The sequence below is a fragment of the Chaetodon auriga genome, chromosome 13 (genome assembly GCF_051107435.1).
Source record: "Chaetodon auriga isolate fChaAug3 chromosome 13, fChaAug3.hap1, whole genome shotgun sequence".
NCBI lineage: Eukaryota > Metazoa > Chordata > Actinopteri > Chaetodontiformes > Chaetodontidae > Chaetodon > Chaetodon auriga.
Genome location: NC_135086.1, coordinates 8,581,797 through 8,604,199, shown reverse-complemented (window position 1 = coordinate 8,604,199; position 22,403 = coordinate 8,581,797). Strand labels below are relative to the sequence as shown.

Below are 22,403 nucleotides of genomic sequence, written 5' to 3'. Positions count from 1 at the left end.
AATAATAGTCTGTGTCAGGATTTGGATTAAAATACACACAGCGTTGCAAAGTTATGGAGATTAAATGATGGCTGCCAAGACTTTTGACCTGTGAGTGAGCATTAATGTTTCATACAGGGAGGAATTGCACAAACACAAAAGGTGACCACTGAGTTGTGGCTGTTTATCTTCATCATGTGGCGCCATCTGTCGGTGAGGTGTCGACACATCTAGCGGTAAACCTGTGCACATGTAAACATGCAAACGGCGTGTTCAAGAGTCAGTCTGTGTAAAAATAGTCCACTACTGAAAGAATTTAAATGTTAAATTAGTGCAAGTCACTGCTTATTCTCTAACTCTTTGATCACAGGTTGACAGATTTGAATAACCCCGTTATGACCTAAATTCAGATGAACTGAGGCACTGCAGGTATTTTATTTACCACCAGAGGGCACAAGAGAACACAATGACAATATTCCAAGAGAGGAAACCTGTTATATTTATATTTTAGTCACATATCACAGAAAGGGGACATAAACAAGGAGATGCAATGACAAAATACTCACTTAAAATTGAAGTGTATTCATAAAATTATGTTTAATAAAGTCAGATAATCGTCACTACCTTGAAAGTGATGCGATGTGTACGTGTGTTGGTCTTAATCTATGTTCATATATGGACTGTTTGTGTGTAAGACAGTACATCAGCAGCCTGTAGCAGCACCAGCACAGGAACCATATTGAATCATGTCAGACTTTTAATCTTGTTAAGCTGTCAATCACAAAGACTCTATTCATCCAGCTGAAGTGGGAAGAATATATCAAAACACGCTGACCTTGTAAGTGTACCAGTCTGAAGATCTGCACCTGCACAATGAGGTCTTCTCTCATTCTGCTGCTGCTGTTGTATAGGTCAGGGGCTCAGGGGGAGGATGGAGGTCTTAGTGAGACGGGTGAGATCAGGGGCAGTGAGTTTCAGGAGAGACTCAAAAAGATGCAGTTGAAAGATCGACTGAGCAGACTACAAAGCCCACTGCCCCTGACATCTGGGTGAGGAGCGCAGAGGCCAGATAGAGAACAGCAAGAGCCAGGTGGATGAGCTGAAAGCTGAGCTAATCATCACTGAAATACACATGAAGCAGCTGCAGGGAGAGACTTCTGCTACTGACTGAGTGCTTTTCTTCTCGATCCTTAATAAAGATGTTCTTCAGCGACAATTGTGCTCATTTTAAACACTGGATGAATCCTTAAAAAAAAGTAATGTGATATGGATGGGGCAAATTCAATGAAAAAACAATGGATTTCACAAGGTTGTAATATTTTTGATTACATTTAAGCCCCTATTGTTTTTAATCACTCACAAGACACACAAAAATCTACCTGCGTCCCTTCTTCTTTTGGAGCCCGAGGCACAGTATTTATATCTGTTACATTAGATCAGAATCAGATCTATCGGATAACAGACTATATCAGATTATACATCTGAAATCAAACAAATTATACGAAATGTGTTTGTACAGTCAGACTGGATATGCACCTTATGAGTCCAACAAAGGATGATAATGTAAACAAGATACAAGTGTTGGTATTATAAGAGCCACCGTTTTCTTTAAGATGAAATAAGATCCTGAGAGAAATGTTTGTGCCAGAGATGCTCAGTTTACATAAAACACAGTCTATATTGTATTAATACATAGTGTTACATGTTGAAATAGGCCAAGAGAGGTGCAAATTACAAATGAAATGAAAGCGTTAAAAACTATGAAAGTTTTTGAGTGCAATAAAAATATGGAGTATTCAAGTCCTTTACATAAGTAGCAAAACTAGACGGCCAAAATACTCCATCACAAGAGTCCTGCACTGAAGATGTTACTTTAAGTATATACAGGTATCAGTAACAAAATGTAATTCAAGTATCAAAAGTAATAGCACTCAATGCAGAAAAAATGTGAAGTATTATGTATACTGTCGGTCAGTTTTAATAATAACGCATCATTTTTTTTGTACATACAATCTTAATGTGTAAAGAAACACATAGACTAATGCTGTTAAATAAATGTAATGAGTAAAATAGAACTGTAGTGGGGTGGAAGTATTAAGTGGCATTAAATGAAAAGTTACAAAACCTCAACAAAATATATATATATAGAGATCTAAGTGAATGCAGGTATGTCCTTCACCAATTACAGTGGTTTAATAACCTTTACGACTTGTTATTTTCTAAGCTGTTATTTTCAGCTATGTGTTTTTAAATATTAATAGCGGTATGTGATTGTAGTTTCAGTTCATTTAAAAGGAAAAAGCAGAACAAAAATGCAGGAAGCATTACCTGTTATAGTTCAGTAAATATGACCGCATGTGTGAACTGAGGCTGTCACCAGGTGCAAACACACTTTGGTTGTGTTCCAGGACGCATTGCCCTGCCTTCAGCCAGGTCTTATTGAGTATCCCTCCGCGCTGCGCAGCCTGTACTCATCCACACGGTCTGGAACTAGACCGGCCTCTGGCGCTAACGTCGAGCCGGGGAGGAGCAATGTCGCAGCTATACTGACACGTAAGAGTCCTGCGTAAATTTTAAGGAAGAACCTACATCTTTTCCTGAAGTTAAGCGTCGATACAGCCGCCTCGCGTCCCACTTGATGCACAGTTGACCTGTCCCGGACCAGAGGCCTGCTCGGACGCTTTTCTGAAGCGACGCGGGACTGCTAAGACAGAAGAGCCGACGCACAAGATGAGATTTTCAGCGTTTATTTCTGTCCTGCGGTCTGTCGGCCCGGTGGTAATCGGCATTTCTTTAGGCTTCACGTTGAGTTTGTTGAGCGTAAACTGGACGGAAGAAGCGTGTTACCTTGACGGTAAGGAGGGCGAGGATGTGACCGTGGGGCAGGATGGACAGCTCAAAGGAGCCCGGAAGCCCAACTCCATTTCGACCATCAACGATGTGGAGTCCGAAGAGGATTTTGAACCAAGAATAGTCCCATATAAACAAGTCCAGCAGAGCGCCCCAAAGAAAGTTTTCAGGTGAGCTTTGTACGGTCATTTACTGTGCATGGTGAACACATTCCTTAAAGCAGGCACATAATAAATGGCTTACACTTGTTTTGGACACAGACCTCATTATTATAGCCTACAGCACAGCGGGCCGCACTGGAGCTCATCCTCACTTAATGATAAATCATGGTGTTAGTCCACATAATGCCAGCTGTACAGGTGTTCTCATGTGCGCATGAGCTTTTCCACTGACAAGATGAAGAAAAAGCTGATGAAACTACACTAAAAGCAGGCCTAACTAAGTATAAACCTGAAGTATTTCCCCTCTCCCTCATGTTAATGGCCTTGATCAAAGTCTGATAAAAGTCTGCAGCCCATGCCCTCCCTGCCACAGAGCTATCATTAACTACATGCCCCACATTTTCTTTGTAAACAGGCACACGTTTCCAAGATTTCCTGGATAGAGACCTTGTTTCAGTGTTAGCCTTCACACCCAGAGCGGTTGCATTGCTGTGCAGTTCTGAGAAAGAGACTTTTCCCAGTGGAAAAGTTCTGCAGAAGTCAGGGCTGCCAGCACTCAAGCACCCAGGCTTCAAAGGCAGCTTGAAGGGCAGGGCTGCAGCTAATGATTATTGTCCTTCTCGATCAATGCCGACTGGTTCTTCGATTAGCTGATTATTGATTTAGTTTAATGGATGAAAAGCTCATTGCAACTGTTCAGAGCTCAGAGTAATCTCTTCCAATGTCTTGTTTGTGCAAAACCCCAAATACATTTAATTTTCTCATATATGAACAATAAAAGTTGCAAATCCCTATGTTTGAGATGCTGGGAGCAACAAATGTTCGGGCATTTTTGGTTGCAAAATGATTGAGTTTCGCTTTATTTGCTTTGCAACAGTTCATCTATAAATCATTGCAGTTCCAATATGAGGGGTAATTTATGCCATTTACATTATAACAGGGAAATAGATGTTGGGTTGGGTTGCGGTTGCAGTGATGAATCACAATTCAAGTTCTCGCATGTTTACTTTCCCGAAGAGCTTATGGTTTTTCTTGTTTGTCTGCGTGAGACATTTCAAAACATCCAGAATTTCCTTGAATTTTAGTGGACAGAATCCCATGAGGATGAGACTGGATCCCAAATCTCTGCCTTGTGTAATAAACTGAACACAAAAGTTACAGAAAACGAAATGGTCAAAATAATGTATTTTTAGTGTGACAATAAGTTGGAGAATTAGTCAGCACTGGTGAAGGTTTATCTTCTAGTTTTCTTTGTGTGTTTTTTTTCCCAAAGCAGCATTTAGTCAGTAGCTGTTTGATCTCTTTTTCAGGGCTAAATACATAAGCACAGAGTTGGGGATGCGAGAGCGTCTGTTCGTCGGGGTCTTGACATCCAAAAACACCATAAACACCTTGGGCGTAGCTGTCAATCGCACCATTAGCCATCACCTGGACACTGTCGTCTTCTTCACCGGCATGCGCAACCGCAAAGTCCCTCACGGCATGTTTGTTGTCTCTCACGGAGACGAGAGACTGATATGGAACATGTTTCAGAATATCAAATACATTTTAGACCATTACATCAATGAATACGACTGGTTCTACTTTGTCCAAGATGACGCTTACACAGAAGCCGACAGGATCAAATTCCTGGTGGATCACCTCAGTATGGACCGAGAGCTTTACATGGGCAGTCCTGAGGAGTTCATAGGTGGGGAGATGGAGGGGAGGTACTGCTACGGAGGGTTCGGGTACCTCCTGTCACGTACCTTGCTCCTCCGGCTCCAGCCCTTCCTGGAAAACTGTAGGAACGACATCCTGAGCGCAAGGCCTGATGAGTGGCTCGGAAGATGCATCATTGATTACACCAGCACCAACTGTGTCAGTGAATACGAGGTAGGTTGAGTGTGTTCTTGATCTCTTTTCAATAGTACATACATTTTTTAATCTATAAAATGTTGTATCTCAGCTTCTCGCTGTTTGATGTCGAAAGGGAACCAAATGAGGCAGTTCATAGTTAAAAAGAATGAGGAGACTGTCATTCAGAAGAGCTGTGAGACGGGTTCCAGCAGGGGTTCTCCTGCTGAACAGAAAAACAAAGCTGTCACGACAGAAATCATGCTTTGCCTCTGGGACGGCACTTAAAACTGACAGACAGCCATATAAAACTGTAATTACCATGCTAGCACAGAGGTGGTATTTATATTACAGAGTAGATTGCTAATACCCTTTAGCCTTTCATTCTTTTTTTTGCACAGCTCCTGCAGCAACGTGGAATAGGTAAACAGGCAAGCAGAGCACAGCAGAGTTCAGCCTTGCTTAGGTTCAATGGTGTGAAAATCCCCTGTGGGTCAACATGCTCTGCTCCTGTAATGTCATTAGCATTTAAGGTCAAACAAGCTCTGTGGAGCCCTGATCTGTCCTAGTGCCCTTTCAGGCGATTGTTTGTGTTCAGCACAGTTTGCTTTGTCCAGGCGTAAGTTTGTGGTCTTTGTCAACACATTAAAAAACATTGTTAGAAGGTTATCGGTGTGAATGTGTCCTTACTGTTTTTATAGTATACATGTGGGCCAATACTTTATTGCTGACTTGTTCCACTGCCTTTTGCTTCCATTTTCTCCTCCTTGGCCATGACCCAGTGCAGGAAACCATCTTGTTACACAATTGAGAGTGAGTCGCATGGCAAACTAAAGCGCCCTGAGCCAGAAGAGCTCCAACAGAGCCTCCCTAGATAAGGGAGAGGAGCAGGGGGAAAGTTAAAATGCCTGGTGTGGGTGAAGAAAACAGCTTGAACGTAGAGCCAGACATCAATTTATGTGTTAAGAGAGCATTGATGACAATTAGGCATGGACAATGCTTCACTAAGTGTACCACTACAGGCTGTTGGCTGAGTGGCCTTGCTGCTCAGTTAAGCAGCGTCTCCATTCTTTGTTCTTTTAATAGCTTTATCAGATTGGATTCACTTTTTTTAATCACTCAAGCTCCTTAGGTGGTTACTCTGTTTTCAGCTTAAATGACTGTGTCTTTAAGTGGGATTCAGGTGCCACTTGCACTGTAGGTTTCATCATTAATTTCTTAGCTGTTGCTTTTTAACCTGATGCTGCTTAGGTCAGAATTTATTAACATAAAAAGTGGTGAAATTAATTAAGATAAAACATCTCCTAAACCTCATATTCCCAGAACAAATTTAGCTTCTGAAAATGACCAAAACTGCGGTTGCATAACAGTGGTATTCTTACAGGATGAATCTCAGTGTTTTCTATACAGTCACGGTGAAGATGAGCCCAAGATGCTGCCTGGATATCATGTCATGTTTGTCTGAGTCAGAGTAGCATAGCGTAAGAACTAAGCTTGGAGAAACATGTTTCTGTCATGCCGGATTTCAGACGCCTCATGAAAAGACCTCTCTGTTTCTTCGTAGGGCCTTCAGTACCACCATTATGAGCTGGGAAAAAACTCGGATCCCAGTAAAGAGCAGAATGAACAGTTCAAGAAAGCTCTTACTGTCCATCCAGTGTCTGACCCTGAACAGATGTACCGGTTGCACAGATACTTCACAGAGATTGAACTCCAGAAGACTTACGATGAGATTGCTAAACTGCAGGTAAGCTGATTTTCAGGCAAAAACCTGGCTTCTCTTTGTGTACCTCTATTGTGGATTTAAACAGTTTTACCTGTATTGTACAGCAGGTTGACATGGTATTAGTTCTGCCAGTGGTCGGTTTGCAACTGTGTAGATCAGAATGCTTCTTGTGTTTCCACAGGCTGAAATAAAGAATGTGAGCGTGGTTGCTTTTGAGGGCAACCGAAGCGCCCAGTGGCCCATTGGGATCAGTCCACCTTTTGAGCCAAAATCTCGGTTTGAAGTTCTGAAGTGGGAATACTTTACGGAGGAGGAGATTTATTCATGCATCGATGGCTCTCCAAAGTGTGAACTGAGCGGTATTGATCGCATGGATGTGGCTGATGTCATTGACGTAGCCATGGGAGAGCTCAACAAGAAGTACAAGCCTGTCCTACACCTGAAGAAGCAGCAGCTGATTAATGGTTACAGGCGCTTTGACCCCACCAGGGGCATGGAGTACACCTTAGACCTTCAGCTGGAGGTGGTTAACCAGAAAGGTCACAGCCGATCCATCACCAAACGGGTTCATCTGGTGCGACCTTTGAGTCGGATTGAGATCATTCCCATGCCCTACGTCACTGAAGCTACAAGGGTTCATATCATTATACCTCTTACTCTGCAGGACCGGAGCAATGTCGACCATTTCCTGGAAGTCTTTGCCTCAAATGCATTTGAGACCAGTGAAAATGCCATCCTAACATTCTTGTTTATTTATGACCCAGTGGAGGCACAGCAAGTTAACCAGAATGACATATTTGCCAGCGTGAAGACTCAGATAAATGCTTATGAACGCAAATACCCTACAGTAAAGATCCCGTGGATAAGTGTCAAGACGGAAACACCATCCCAGATCAAATTCATGGACATCATCTCGAAGAAGCACCCGGTTGACACGCTCTTCTTCTTGGCTAATGCTAACACACACGTCAATTCAGAATTCCTGAACCGCTGCCGCATGAATTCCATAAACAACTGGCAGGTGTTTTTTCCTGTCCATTTCCAGGACTACAAGCCTGATGTGGCTTATCACAACCAGCAACGTCCGGTCACAATCGATCTGGTGAAAGACGCAGGCCATTTTGACCGCAGGTCATTTGAAGAAGCGTGTTTTTACAACTCTGACTACATGGCAACACGCACACGAATGGTGGCAGACGTCCAAGAGAATGAGGAGATTCTAGAGACCCTGGACATCTTTGACATGTTCGTAAAGTATTCGGGTCTTCACGTGTTCAGGGCGGTGGAACCAGCGTTGCATCAGCAGTACACCTCCCAAGCCTGCAACCCACGGCTTAGTGAGGACATCTATCACAGATGTGTTCAGAGCAACCTGGAAGGTCTCGGTTCTCGCTCCCAGCTCGCCATGCTGCTGTTTGAGCAAGAACAAGGAAACAGCACTTGAAAACACCAGTGAGGGTCAAACACACAGCTGGGGGGTTAGGGTTGGCTAACCCTAACCCCCCAGCTGTGTGTTTGTTGGATTAGCCTCTTTTTTAATTTAGGTTGAACAGGGGAAACACATGTAGTACCACCCATACATTAACCCTTTGCCCTAAACACAGCCCATTGCTGGGGCTGTGGTTACTTACATGTGACTCTGCCTAACATTCTCCATCTTTCAGCGTGCATCAAGGGTTATATGGTTCAGCTAGTTTGGAACAATGAATGCAGTACATTCCTAATGGAACCTTTTCTTAAATGTTTACAGTACTTGTCCGTACATATGAGTTGCTGGAACCAAATGCTTTTTGCTGCTCAAATGATCAGACTCACACTAGCAGCGCCTTGACGTAGTGCTGATTTATTCGGTTGTTATGTTTATGATGTCCACTAGACATCCAGCAGACACGGGCTATGCAGGAAACCCACTGGAGTCACTCCAGTCCAGTATAATCCAGTATTCACCTGGGATTTTATCTTGTTTGTTTCATTAAATCCTGGAAGACATATCTTCCTTTCAATCATTGCATGCTGGGAACTAGTATACACGACACGAATTTGAGATAATGTGCTGGATACAGCTGCTTATTGTTTTGTTTGGAGTGTTTGAATCCATTTCAACTAAACAGAGAGTTGAAAGGGGCAAAACACTGCAGTGGTTTGTTGCCTTTCAGTAAGATCACAAATATAAGCAGCAATGCTTTCACATTGATAGACTGGCAGTTATTGTTAAATGGAGCTTCAGTGTATAGCTCTAATAGATCACGGCACAGGTTGCGTGCCCCTTCACGCAAGGGTGTTGAAACATTGAGCTTTTGATATTTACTGTTTGTGTACTTACAAATGCCCATCTTTGTATCTGTGCCTTGACACTGACGTTTCATATGATGACACAGTTTTGCGGTTCACTTCAGGTGATGCACAGCTGATGTTTTTCAGTAGAATTTTGGGATTGTTACAACATGTATAACTGTTATGAATGGGTGGGAGATTTCATCCGTCACTGTGGATCAAGCCTGTTACATAGCTGGGAGAATTGAATGGTTGTCAGTTAACTTTACATTTTTTAAAGGTAACTTGGAAATATTATGATCTCAACCATCCACAGGTTGTATTTGTGCCTCAAAGCAGGGAAGGAGTTTCAAGCAAGTATCCTTTGCTGGTCTTCAGAGGTCATAAAGACTGGTGTGTTCCAGTAGAGGGAACTTTTTCCTCCTTTGATGTTGCAAGAAAATTTACATGCAGGAGGCAAAGGAGAAGTATGAATAATGTTCATTGAACTAAGTGGTACTTTAAAATATAATGTAATTATTCTAGAAATGATTGAAATTAAGAATGTATGAATTATTTTTCCACGTCACCAAGTTATAGCAGACAGTTTTTATACTCTAAAAGAAGACGTTTAACTGTTCCAAAGGGTTTTGGACCTTATTGTGTAAGATTTTGTAAGTTATTAAATGGTGTCATTGATCTCCATTTCCTGAGCTCAGTTTAAAAAATGGTTCTTTTCTCCCAGTTGCAGTGCAGTCCAATGGGAGGCCTTTTCTAGATTTTACTGAGTGGTGGTGGAGGTCGCGGTACTTGACACCAGAAAGTTATTAGTATATGATAATGTGCAATATTACACATAACACAACTATATAGATGTCCGATGGAGGACGGGACTTTTTATTTCAAAGACATTTGCTGCAAGTACGGCAGTGTGTTTATCACAATACTGTTCATGACATTACGTAGAGTAAGACTCATGCTTTCTGTTCAATGTTAGGTGAATACACTGTAATTTGTTTTGCAAGACCTTTAATGTATTTTGCTGACACTAGACACTTTTCATCATCAAATTTACTTTGAAATGCATAAAATTAAGGAAAGTCCTTTTATTTAACTTTAATTGGATTCAAATGTTGGAAACACTATGTCCGCAGTGGTGGTCCTCATCAGTGTTTGCTGTATTTTCTGCCATGTGAAAACAGACTGGAGGTCAGTTCTAGCTGAATTTTTGCATTCATTTTATAACGCATCTCTTAGTTGACGAGAGCAGTTTTTCACCGTGACAGCGCTCCAGCTGACGTAATATGAATGTTCTCCTTGATTCTTTGAAGAGTATGACACTAATAATGTGCAGAAATGGAAACTGAATCTTTCCAAAAACCACTGTGAAAGATGGAGGGCTGAGATTACAATATGAAGTTGTTGTGGTGATCTGCGTCGTATTTGCCTCCTGCAGACGTGACAAGCTTAAAATTAAGCGAGCGTGGCAGATTAATCACCCTGTGTTGTTAACACAGCCACCATCGCTGAGCGAAGTCTCGAAGTATTTTGTCCATAACTTATTTATCTGTCATTTCTCTATGAATTATGCAGATTCTGAATACTTCCGCACTAACAGAGGCTTTCATGACATTCTCTGTACATGTATGAATATTTTATAGACTCTATTTTTAAGCCTTTTTTTTAGCTTCATTTACACAGCAATTGATATTTTATTATTTTTGGTGACAAAATTAAATGTATACTGTATCTCACTTTGTGTTTTGTTCTTGGAAAATCACCTGATTTGACAATTAAAATGTGTCTATTTCATTTTCAACCAACTAATTCGTTTCAAAAAGCAGGCAAATACATAGGCTCATTTTTACATTTCCATCATTGTTTGGACCTATTGGTTTACATTATATTATGCATATGGGTACTATAACCAAAGCAATATATTTTAATGAACACTCATCACATTTAAATGTGTGCTGTAATTCCCAATGAACTGTGAATTATTGTAATTTTTAAATAAAGACTATTTGAATATAAACATTTCCTCTTTTTGTTGTCTTTTTTTTTTTTTTTTTTAAGATGAGCAACAGTCATTTTTATATTCCAGCCACAAAATTCCTGTTTGTCCTTTAGGTGTCAGCAGATGAGCGTGTTTACTGTCTCCAGCACAGGTCCAGCGGCTGAGGTGAGCTGTGCCGCTCAGCAACATTTAGAAATCACATTTCTGATACAAACTGCTTTCCTGATTCGTGTTCCCTGCGTGCGCTCAGTGGGACTGCAGTGAACATTCTTGCTCATGTCAGACCCGAGGTATTCCCTATGTCTGGGTTGGGTAAAAACAGGGAAAACGCTGCAACCTTAATTACAGCTTTAGTTATTTCAGGGGTCCGTATGCACTACCCTGAGGCATGCTGTAAAACCACATAACTACAGAGCAGCTGGGAGTTAATTGTAAGTCATTATTTTGTACTTCGTTTTACGTTCGATCCCAGGACTTTCTCCTCCCACACAGGGACACAGTTGGTTCAAGTCCTCCAGAAACTGGCACAAGAATTTAAGAGTTTTCATGACAACTTGAGTTCACCTGGAGGGTACTGCAAGAGGCAGAATTACACGGTTTGCTAGACATTAAGAAGAATGGTCCCAAAATCACTTCACTTATCTTAACTGGATAATTATACTTCTGTAACGACCCTTTGTGTTGCCCCATGTTTACCAAAACCTACTTTTGAGATGCCTTCAGTCTTCTTGTGACCTTGTAAGACATTTCTTTCTAACAGTGTCTTAGTCGGTGGTGGAGAGGCTCTTTTGACTGTGAAGAAAAAACAGACAACATGGAGTTACAAAGTGAACCGGGCTCTGGATTTAGGAGGCACTGGTTTTACCAATCTAAACTTTAATAGTTATCGTATTTGCCATATTTAACATTTATAAAATGTGTTCTAACAGAGGAAATAATCACAAGATCACATTTCTGTACAAAATGTAAGCGTTCTTTGTTACTGCAGTGACGGTCCATTTCCCTCTGCGTCAGACATGGGATGAAGTTTATACTTATGAATTCCTGACAGCTGCTTTTTCTCACCCCTCACTCATATTTTCTCCTCATGAGGTGACCTCGCAGAGCTCAGCTAAAAATAAGCCGCTGAAAAAGAAGGACACAACAGCACATATTCAAAACTTAACATCGGTGGCTAGTGGGATTAAATTGATTTTTATGGATAAGCACAAACAGGCTGGACGTCATGGAGCTATAAAAAGGTAGGCCCAAACAGCTGTGCAAGAAGGGAGCTCAGAGTCGAGTCTTGAGGAATCCGAGGAATGTGAGCTACATGTTGTCGAGCAGGGAAGTTGTCCCATCTGCTACAGTCCAGAGCTGCCGCCCACCTCTCAGCCCTGTGGCACCTCGCACAGACTGCACGCCGTTGTAGAATCAACTCTTTGTAATCGACTGATCTGCGTCTTTAATTTTGTATACAGATTTAATCAGGTTGTGTTTTACAGTGCAGTAAACACAGCATCTGGAGGATTAACAAAAAAAAAACAAAACCCTTCCTACATTGACTCCAGGCTCTACCAGCCGAAGAGAACTCTACAGTGATAATGCAGCTGTATTCATCTCATCACACCAGCCCCCTGTGTGACTCGTCTGAGGATAGCTACAATTATTGATGACAGAGGAGAAGATTGTTATGCATAGCCTGTACAGGATGCCATCAGAGACTGTGATTGGGAACCTTTTGAAAATGTCAAAGTGACACATGATTATGAATATTAAACAGCCATGTATAGCCCATGATTACTTGACAGGAGGAGGGGATTTGACAGATGGAGGACTGTGGAATCTCATTGTGAGCTAAAATGATGTATAGCGATGTTGCGGCAACAGAAAGTACCGATCAAATTAACAGAAAAATTATGTTGTCATTTGTAAACATGATATCCTGTGAGGTTAAGTATTTCATAAATTTCCCAGACAAATGTTATGAACTCCATACAGTGGATTGTCAAAAGCCTGTCGAAACACTGGGCGCTTTAATCAGGCTTGACTTTGTGCAGGTTAGGGTTTGACTGTAAAACTTCTCAGTTAGCAACACAATCCGGATCTCTTAGTTTTGAGGTATACGGACTCAAACTACTGCATGAGAGAAAATAAACCGCTAGCATGCTGAGGGAAACATGATCAACAGAATTTGTACAGTAGCTTTCTCAGGTATATAAATGGATATGGGACAACATCAGACATTATGATGCACTAATAAGCAATGTGTCTAATATTTTTCAGGTCATAGTCAATTAAAAAAAGGCCACATCTCATGTCTGCTTCTACTTCTTTGCATGATTCAACGAAGATGAAAACAAAGCTAAAGAAGTCCTCTCACAAGATGCTGCAAGTGTGCCTGCACTGTAAGTGACATTATATTGAAGCCCAGCGATAAAGGCAAAGGGTAAGAACGCAGGAAACTATAATATATATATATATTAAGAAGCCCAATTAGCTTTCTCTACTGACACAAAGAATAGTGTCAAGTCATGCCAAATATTTAGAAATTCAGTAGCAGCCTGTAGTTATTTCTATAACCTGAGGCCGTTTTTCCACTGCAGGAACTTAACGTGGAGCCATCGTCTCGGGCTCTACTTTACCGCGGCATCTATATTGATCAGGACCACTAATATTTAAACCTGCAGCTCAGGACTTATACATATAAATGAACAGCTACTACATTCAAGCCAAATGAGTTTACGCAATACTGATTAAGCTTATCACCGCCAGCTAAATCTGTATTTTGTAGGGCTGCAACAAAAGACTTTTTTCATTATCGATTCATTTATCAATTGTTTTCACATTTAATCGATTAATCACTAAAATGTCAAAATATTGTGAAAAAATACTCATCATAATTAAGAAAAGCAGCAAATCCGCAGATTTAAGAGGCTGGAACCAGCAAATGTTTGACATTTTTGCTTTAACAATGCCTGAACCTACTTATCGATTATCAGAATAGGTTGCAATTAATTGTCTTTCAATTCATTTATCAATGAATTGACCAAATGTTGCAGCTCTAGTATTTTGCAGTTTTTAAACCTGCGACATTCCCACACTGGCGCACTGTTACCTGGACAGTGTTTGTGTAATTACTCTCACCACCACATGGGGGAGACAATAGGTCCACACTGCAGGTTTAAAGAAGAAGAAGAAGAAAATGGAAAACAATGCTTAAAGAACCATTAAAAACAAATGATTTCTCAGCATCTGGCAACAGCACACAGGCAAACAGTGCAGGCATTGAATTAAAGAGATAAAATAACTGAAAAACCAGACAGTGTTTCAAAGAGCTCGACCTCATTTTTGAACACTGGCTGGCTTGTGTGTCTAGCAGCGCCTTGGAGCTAGCATAGATGGGGAAAAAAGAAAAATCTATATCTGCACTTAGTGTTTCCTTGTATGTCCCACAACCCCTCTGCCATAAAAACTATGCAGTAAAGTTATATGACACAGTGTAGCTGGTGCCACTGTTGCCTCAGTCCAAAGCATCTCAATTTCTAACACAAAGAAGAACGTCGTAGCAAAACATCTCAGGTTCTTTAAAGATCCGGTTGTGGAAGCCAGAGGTCACAGGTTAAGTTCCTGCAGTGCATCAGGGCGAGTGAGCGAGTTGACCCTCCGTGATAATGACAAACACCATCGTGAATGAATCGACGTGCGAGTCTCCATCTTTATTTTCATCCCCACTTTGCAAACTTGTGCTCTTCAAAACTGTTGTCTCTGTCCCGCCCATGGAGGATTAAGTTAACCAGTGAGAACATTTCAGCCTCCAGAGCAGTTTTTAAATTAAACTCCTCCCGACAATTTTGGAACTGAATGTAAAAGCTGTTCTAATTCTACATTCGTTAGATAAAAACCTCACGACTGCAACAACACACCGAGCTTTCTGTCTAACTCTTCTGATTTTCAAACTTTCCTTTTTTTCATGGATCAGCTCAGCCGAGTCGCATCAGTCTAATGTGCTCAGTGATGTGTGCAAAATGTTAAAGTGCACATGCAAACACACACACACACACACACACACACACACACACACACACACACACACACACAGAGTGATGCCAGGTTTACACTGTAAATAGCTGCTACACTTTCACAGTGATACTGGCCCACAAGCTGAAGGAGATGACTTTGCAAAAAAATAAAATTATGTTTCTTATTGCTTATGTCAGCTTAAAGTTATGATGCTAACCAAAGTGAAGAGTGGATGGTGAGCAGAAACGAACTGAGTAAGAAGAATAATTTAAGTACAACCATGTCATAACTGAAAGCATCATCCATATGCAGAGGATTTGTGCGTCGTCTTGGAAAAAGTAGGACACACAAACGGAAATGATGGAGATATTAGTCACGATTCATACAGTCCATTTTTGTTACCTGGACAAATGTATTGATGTTTGGCAGTCTAACATATCTGCAGATTGTAAGTGTACAGCAAATTGCTACAATCGTGATTGATATTGTCATATAAAAGTCTTTTCTCAAATGTATAAATAACTAAAATTATTACATAAGTTATATATCAACCGAATATAAACAACAACCATTGAAACAGAACTTTCGAACCTTCTAATTTTAAAGTTGGACTTTATGTACAGGTACAATGCTACTCTCTAACACCTTAACCACAAACCAGACAAAGTGTATCATGTGGAAAGATGCTTCTAAGCCAAGGTCATACAGTTCAGCCTAAATGATTCCCCTCATATTTTGGATGGATGTAACACGAGTAAGGTTTGCTTACCGCAGTAGTCTCATCTTGTATACAATATAGAACATATAGATAATAGTATCTCCTTAAATAATTACATAATTTATAATGTGCAATGATTTGATATGGTACAGTGGGTTTTCCATGAAGGAGGAGGAAAGGTTTGAGCAGGGATAAATGGAGGGATACAGACAGAAAAAATCAGAGATGCTAGCTGAATAAATAAATTATATTTTTCCTTTTTTTGGAGTATAAACTGAATCAAGGTGACATGCAGTCCTCCGCTTCCTCCCTCTTCCCTTATAGTGATCATGTACCGAAAATTGTTCCTGAAATCGCAAAGTGCTTGACTTCTCACGTGAAGCTGGACAAAGTTGAGACGGGTCCCATCCAGAGAGAGAGAGAGAAAAGAAAAAGTAAAAGCGGTGTCCAATTTGTGCCTACATACTGTACGTACAGGTGCTTCGTTAGCAGCACAAGTTTGGTGTTCGACTTTGGCTGTAGCTTTTCACTGGTGACAGCAAAGGACCGACGGAAATGCCAACAGTCTGTTACTGATCTCAACACAGACAGCTCTTATCTTTTGGTGTCACCAGGACCGGAAACGATGGTTGGCTCTAGCAAGCGAAGTCCTCAAACACACCGTGGTGCCCGGCGTGATGGTGGTGAGGGTGAGGGTGAGGGTGGTGGTGGTTGGGTAGGATCGTGTTGGCGTACGCCCCCTCCGGGTGAGTCCGTGTCATGTCATTGGGCTCCTGTTGAAGGCAAGGCAAACAAGGACTTCAAGATGATGTGTAATTTCATACGTGACAATAAGACGATCCAGAATAATCTCTTGACAGTCAAACCCAGACACAACTGTCAGAACCTTAATGCTGTTCTAGACTCATTGTACTTTTTCAATTGCAATTAGATATCAATCGATATCAATCTCATGGCTGTGTGCAGCATGCAGCTGGAGGTACGGGTTAGCCTAGCTTAGCATAAAGACTTGAAGCAGGGGGAAAAAGCTAGCCCCACTCTGTCCAAGCACCTCGTATCGCCTTTAATCTGCATGCAAAATGAAGACTTGTGGTTTTGGGGGAGTTATGTGCTGCAACTATTTTGTATAACAATACTACTGTGCAGTGTCTCCGTCTAGCTGTTTACCCCTGCTTCAGGTCATTATGCTAAGCTACGCTGTCCACACTCTTCCTCTTCAATTTATGAGATAGATATTGATCTTCTCATGTAACTCTCATAAGAAAGTGAATAAAAGATTTTGTCCAAATGTAAAAAAAATACTGCAGGCTGTCAGTTTCTCAGCTGTAGTTTATCATTGTTGATTCAGTGAGATGGCCATATTACAAATCACACTGTTGGATCTGGTCTGTTAAATACAGTGTGTAAGCCGCTGTGAGTAACACTTACACTGCATCGTTTTCTATGGTTCCACAGAGAAAGATACCAGCAGCAAGCCGGCTAAAGAGTAGCTGAGGGTAAATTATTTTTTAACTTACAGGATTAAATTCATTCCAGAGTTACTGGTCAGCTTGAATGTATTTTCTCTGAATTGTTATTGGATTTTCCTATAGATGCTGGGGTCTTCTGCCCATATTCTAAACTAATTTGGTGTCTGCAGTTGATTGGAAAGAAAACATTGGAAGTTAGCCAGTCACACCATCTGAACCTAATCAAAACTGCGACGACTGAAGAGTAACAAAATAAATCATTTTGATTTCTCTGGCTGACCCTGTTATAGTCTTAGTGCATAGTGTTGACACACAGTTATGGTTAGATGTGAAACAAGAAGTCTATTGTTCAGATAGAAGCAACTTCAGGATAAAGTTGTGCAATAACAAAATCCAAGCTCCAGGGGAGGATGCGCTTTGCACAGTGGTTAAGACTAATTAGGAACAATACATTCTGCATGATTTTAGAAGTGGAAAAATTAATTTGCCTCTCTCTAAATTATTCCCTTGTAGTGTAATGCAGTTACAGTGCTGCAGGGAGAGTTGTATTCCCCGTATGAAAACAGCGCTGTTGTTACTGTACGGTATGTGCCGTACCTTTGCTTTCATTTCCTCTAGACCCACTGTTGCAACCGTGCTGGTCTGCGGCTTGTTCTTCTCCTCTTTCTGCGGCCTCAGCAGACGCTGTAGCCGGTGCTTGATCACCTGGTTTCACCCGTAGCACAGCAGCAGGGAGGGTGAAAGAGCAGAGATGAGCGAGGGAGACAAGAGACGCACCAGAGTGTAGAGTTCATTCACTGTGATGTCTGCATTACAGTCCCTCCCTCTGATTCTGCTTTATTCATACATGTTTGGCAGTCAGCAGGCAGCGGCCTTGAGAGCTTAAAGGGGATACAGCTGAGACACGAGTTCATTTCATGATCAGCGTTAGCAGCATGTCATCAGCACAGAGCCGAGCGGATATTAGGTTCTGCAGCCTGGAAATCAAATAAAACTCCTCACATGCATAATAAACATTTACACTGCTGGTCCTTTCCTCATGATTATGTTTGGGAAGAACAGTCATACACAACGTACTGACATGCATAACATTAAAAAAAGAAACTTTACTGAACAAGAGAACAATGAAGGTACTAATGTGTTTTGTAAATATTGTAATTTTCAATAGACTTCATGGTGAGATCTGGCTGTTAATTACTGCTAATTAGATCTCTCTCACACACACACACTCACACACATTTCTGATCTCACATGATGACTGGTTGTTGTGTGTGGGCTTGTACACAAACCGTACCTCATAGATATAATCAAGTATTTCTAAGATTGTCAGGATGCTGGCTCCAATGAATAAGCCCATCTGTCCACCGATGTCACCTGAGAAGAGAGAATACTTAAGAAGACGACCAACGGGCATGAAGCCAAAGCAGCTCCTGTTTGCCACAACACCTTTCTTTCTGTGCAAGCAAGTCTATTTAAATATTCAGAAAAAGAGAGAAAAAAGGTGACAGAAATCTTACCTAACAAACCTGCAACATCGTAGGCTTTCTTTTGCTCAATTGTTTCGTAGTTCAGAGCCTCAAAGAAGATATCCAAGACCAGGAAGTTGTCTCTGGAAAACAAGCGGAGTGTGAATGTCAAAGTGAAACACACTTGCGGTGTTTCTATAATTCACTACAAATCTAACATAATTTGAAAAAAGACCATTCCAAGTCATCTTTATGCTCACTGTAAATTGTCGTGATGGGATTGTCAGGCCTGCAGCATTTTGCACAGATCTAACCAGCGATTGTGAGATAATGAGGTGTTTCAGGGTTTAACTGAGATGAGCAGAACGAGCACTGACAGCATGCTCAGTCACTGCCACATCTCTGATCTCTCCGGATTTAGAAAGTCTGGTAATATTAAGCGTTGTGAGGCATCATGAGCTCTTTGGTTTAGGCGTGCTTACCTTCTACCGCATCCCTGACTATGAGGCACCGAGAGGAGCTGCAGTGAAAGGCCGCTGTAAATGCGTTAAGTTCATTATAATCCGTTGTTCCATAAAACATGTGGTAGAACAGGATTAGGAGTTAAAGTCACCGGGAGTTACAATGTTCATTACACCTCATAATATTAATGTGCTGGATAGAACAAATGATATAATGATGTTGACACAAGGTCCAGTTTCTAGTTATGATGCTGTGTGAAACACAAATAATTCAGGACGTGATAATTTGCTAATCATTTTTGACATTTACTCAACTGAAAACAGTACAAAGACAATATATTTAATGTTTTGGATTTTTGTAAATATCTGCTTATTCTGAACTTGATGCAGCAACATGTTTCAAATACGTTAAGACAGGAGCAACAAAAGACTGGGAAAGTTGTGGAAGGCTCCAAAAACACCTGTTTGGAACATAGATAGATAATTTATTGTCCATTGTTTGAGGAAATTTGCTCCTGTAGCCTGTACACACATAAGAACAGTTAAAAAGCAGGTTGTTGAGGGCTCTTAGCTCTCAGTGTATTGAGCTTTTTTACAGATCAGAGGTCTGTATCTGCTGCCGGATGGGAGTAAAGTGAAGCACGAGTTCAGGCGCTGGCTGGGATCGGGTGCTATGGCGTGTGCTTTGCGTGTGCTGGCAGTGTCAGTGAGGGCTGTGAGGTTAGGAGTAGGGAGACCAGTGACTTTACTGTGTGATTTGGAGGAGTTTGTTCCAGCTGGTGACAGTGAGCATCGTGAAGCAGCATGTGGAACAGCAGAGGATGAGTTTATGATGCTCCTGTACAGGAGAACTTCTGTTGGCAGCGTTTAAGATAAGATAAAAACTTTATTAATCCCCCGTAGGGGAAATAAGGGTGTTACAGGCAGCAGCAGTAGTAGCTGCTATAGATGTCAGTCGTGTGATGACTTAAATTGAGTTTATTTTCAAGGGTGATTCCAAGGTGATACAGTGCTAAATACGCTAAAACATTAAACATTTAAACATTAAAGACTTTTTGAAATAACAATTTATAAACTGAACAACCTGCAGTTTGTTGATTAACTTAACAAAAAGAGAATCTGTGGGGTACCTGTAATCTACAACACCTGTAACTATATTGTTATTCATTATATTGCATCGTATCATTATTATTATTATTTGTTTAAGGGGAAATCACAGAGAGAAATGAACATGCAGATGTTAAGATTAACTGATTTTTCCTCACTACTATTTGAAAATTGACGCTCAGTGTATGACGTTTATGCTATTTTCTGAGCTTTAGTATTTAGTATATTTTTTCCTGTGGGTGGCGCTACAGGGAAGGCCATGGGGCCTTTAAAGTCAGACAGGTTTATCACCAAATCTGCTGGCAGTCTGCCCGATAGCTACAGCTGAGATATTCTGTCTGCAAAGTTGACATTTTGGTGGTGCCACAGGAGTGTACAAAATTGAAATGTTTTATCCTCTCAGGATCATGATTGTTAATTTAATTTCACGACAATCTGCTCCTTTCATATTTTCATGTATAAGTGGGAAAAAAAGACCTGCAAGCGGTCCAGGAGGAAAAGACACCTGAAGTATTATCATTGCTCTGTGGGGAACATGAAAATCAAACAGATTCAATTCAATCTGAAGACATATTGACCTAATGGTAGTGCTCGACAGGTCAGAGGTAATCAAAGGCATGTGAAATATTCTTCTGGACTATATTCATTTAATGGTGTATCTATTCAATTTCATGGTAGTCTGATTTAAAGGTGTCTAGATATGTTGATCAGCGTTTGACAGATCAGATGTAAACATTATGCAAATATAATGACCTCATGGTACCTGACAGTCAACTTGCTGTCACCAGACGTTCTGATTCGAAGATCAACCGTTCGCCTAAAGACAAAATCTAAATTGATGCTCGTCTGAAAATAGAATTGATTTTTGTTTATATTTACGGTTGTCTGTTTGTGATCACAGACTGGAGGTCATAGTTTATGGCCCTTTTTATTGAGCACCACATCACTGCTCATACGCGAGTTTAGTCTTGCTGAAGGTTCCTGTCGTACCTGATGTAGTCCTCTGACTTGTCGTATTTCCTGGAGAGATAGCGAGCAGAGCCCTTGCTGGGGATTTTGACCATGGAGAGCTCTTTACCGTAGCGGGTGAGATTACAGGGCGTCTCACATGGACAGGCGTCCCCGCTGTTCTTCTGTTGCTGTGCTGCAACACAATGAAAACAGCGGTTCAACAGTTGTCGACTGGGTCAGTTTCAGTGATTTGAACCATTGAAACATACAAGATACTGCACAGAATCTGGAGACAACAAAGGAAAAAGTGTGAGGGATGGGAAGAGTGTCCTCTAGTAATAGGAGTGTGTTCTGACCACTTGGGGGCAGCAGAACAAGCTGTAAACACACTGACATATCATCAAGTAGATATGGTGAACTTGTTACCTACTGGTTACCCATACCCACACCCAGCAGATACGAGGCTGCATTAGCATTTATTTGGAGTTTCTGACCACCTGCTGAGCAGAAGTCCAGGATTCACTCTACTTTTACCTCTGCTTTGGTCTCCACCAACTCCTACAAAAAATATCTGTCTTAATTATGACCACAGAAATGCTACGTTTCTGACTGGTTGGCACATGTCCATTAAGACTAAACAATATATCAGCACACTTCAATTATATGCACATTGTATTTTAGACTATAGGTAACAACAGTACTGACCGAACACATTACCTGTTAATTCTCATGAGTACGAGTGTGTGCTGATGTCTGTGAGGCTTTTTCAGTACAGAGTCTTTGAAGGGAAAAATGTGTATTTTTAGTGAGAAGGAGCAGATTTTTAGCACTCTGCATCTTATCATGTTAGATTCAGGCCCTGGGAATGACGAGTGCTTTGTCTTTCTCACACTTGTATTGGTAACTTTAAGAATGACCACATTTATCACAGCCTTTAAGTCAAGAATGAACAGTTTACAAATCATTTAATGATAAAATGTACAACAAAGTGTCAGGTCCCATCAGATTTTTCTTTAGCAGTGGTCTGTGCTGTATTCGGCATCGCTCTGTATATATTAACAAAATGAAGTGTTAGTCTAACTGTATTATCTAAGAGACAACAAATGTGGCAAAAGTGTTTACAGCAATTCAGTTACGATATTTGTTTGGAGTATAAACGATGAAGCACACTATGCAGTAAGCACTACTCTGGAAAACATACCTAGACTTGCACCCAATTAACATGCAGCATGAATTGTTCACACATTAACAAATACATATTCACAATCCAAACTCTAAAACAACACCACGCACACCGGAGAGTAAATAGCTTTTCCTAATCTCTCGTTTCAAATTCCAAATGCATTCAGTCCAGACAAAAACGGAGAGAGAGGGAGCACTAAAAGCACTAATTATAATTTGATGATT

The 22,403-nt window shown here is 40.9% G+C and overlaps 2 protein-coding genes across 2 annotated transcripts in view; one reads left to right on the top strand and one right to left on the bottom strand.

The window, feature by feature from the left end:
• The first annotated feature begins 2,538 nt into the window (after positions 1–2,538).
• Positions 2,539–10,840, top strand: chpfa (chondroitin polymerizing factor a). Its single transcript, XM_076746662.1, has 4 exons — positions 2,539–2,999; positions 4,301–4,865; positions 6,391–6,573; positions 6,734–10,840. The coding sequence occupies exons 1-4, from the start codon at positions 2,710–2,712 to the stop codon at positions 7,994–7,996; spliced, it is 2,301 nt and encodes a 766-aa protein (XP_076602777.1). The 5' UTR covers positions 2,539–2,709; the 3' UTR covers positions 7,997–10,840.
• A 4,357-nt stretch (positions 10,841–15,197) lies between these two features.
• asic4a (acid-sensing (proton-gated) ion channel family member 4a) overlaps positions 15,198–22,403 on the bottom strand; it is an 80,393-nt gene continuing 73,187 nt past the window's right edge. Inside the window, exons 6-10 of the mRNA XM_076746663.1 lie at positions 21,036–21,189; positions 18,529–18,620; positions 18,306–18,385; positions 17,609–17,716; positions 15,198–16,315 (exon numbers count right to left, since the gene is read on the bottom strand). Of these exons, the coding sequence (XP_076602778.1) occupies positions 16,178–16,315; positions 17,609–17,716; positions 18,306–18,385; positions 18,529–18,620; positions 21,036–21,189 (572 nt within the window). The 3' untranslated portion in view covers positions 15,198–16,177. The remainder of the gene's footprint in view (positions 16,316–17,608; positions 17,717–18,305; positions 18,386–18,528; positions 18,621–21,035; positions 21,190–22,403) is intronic.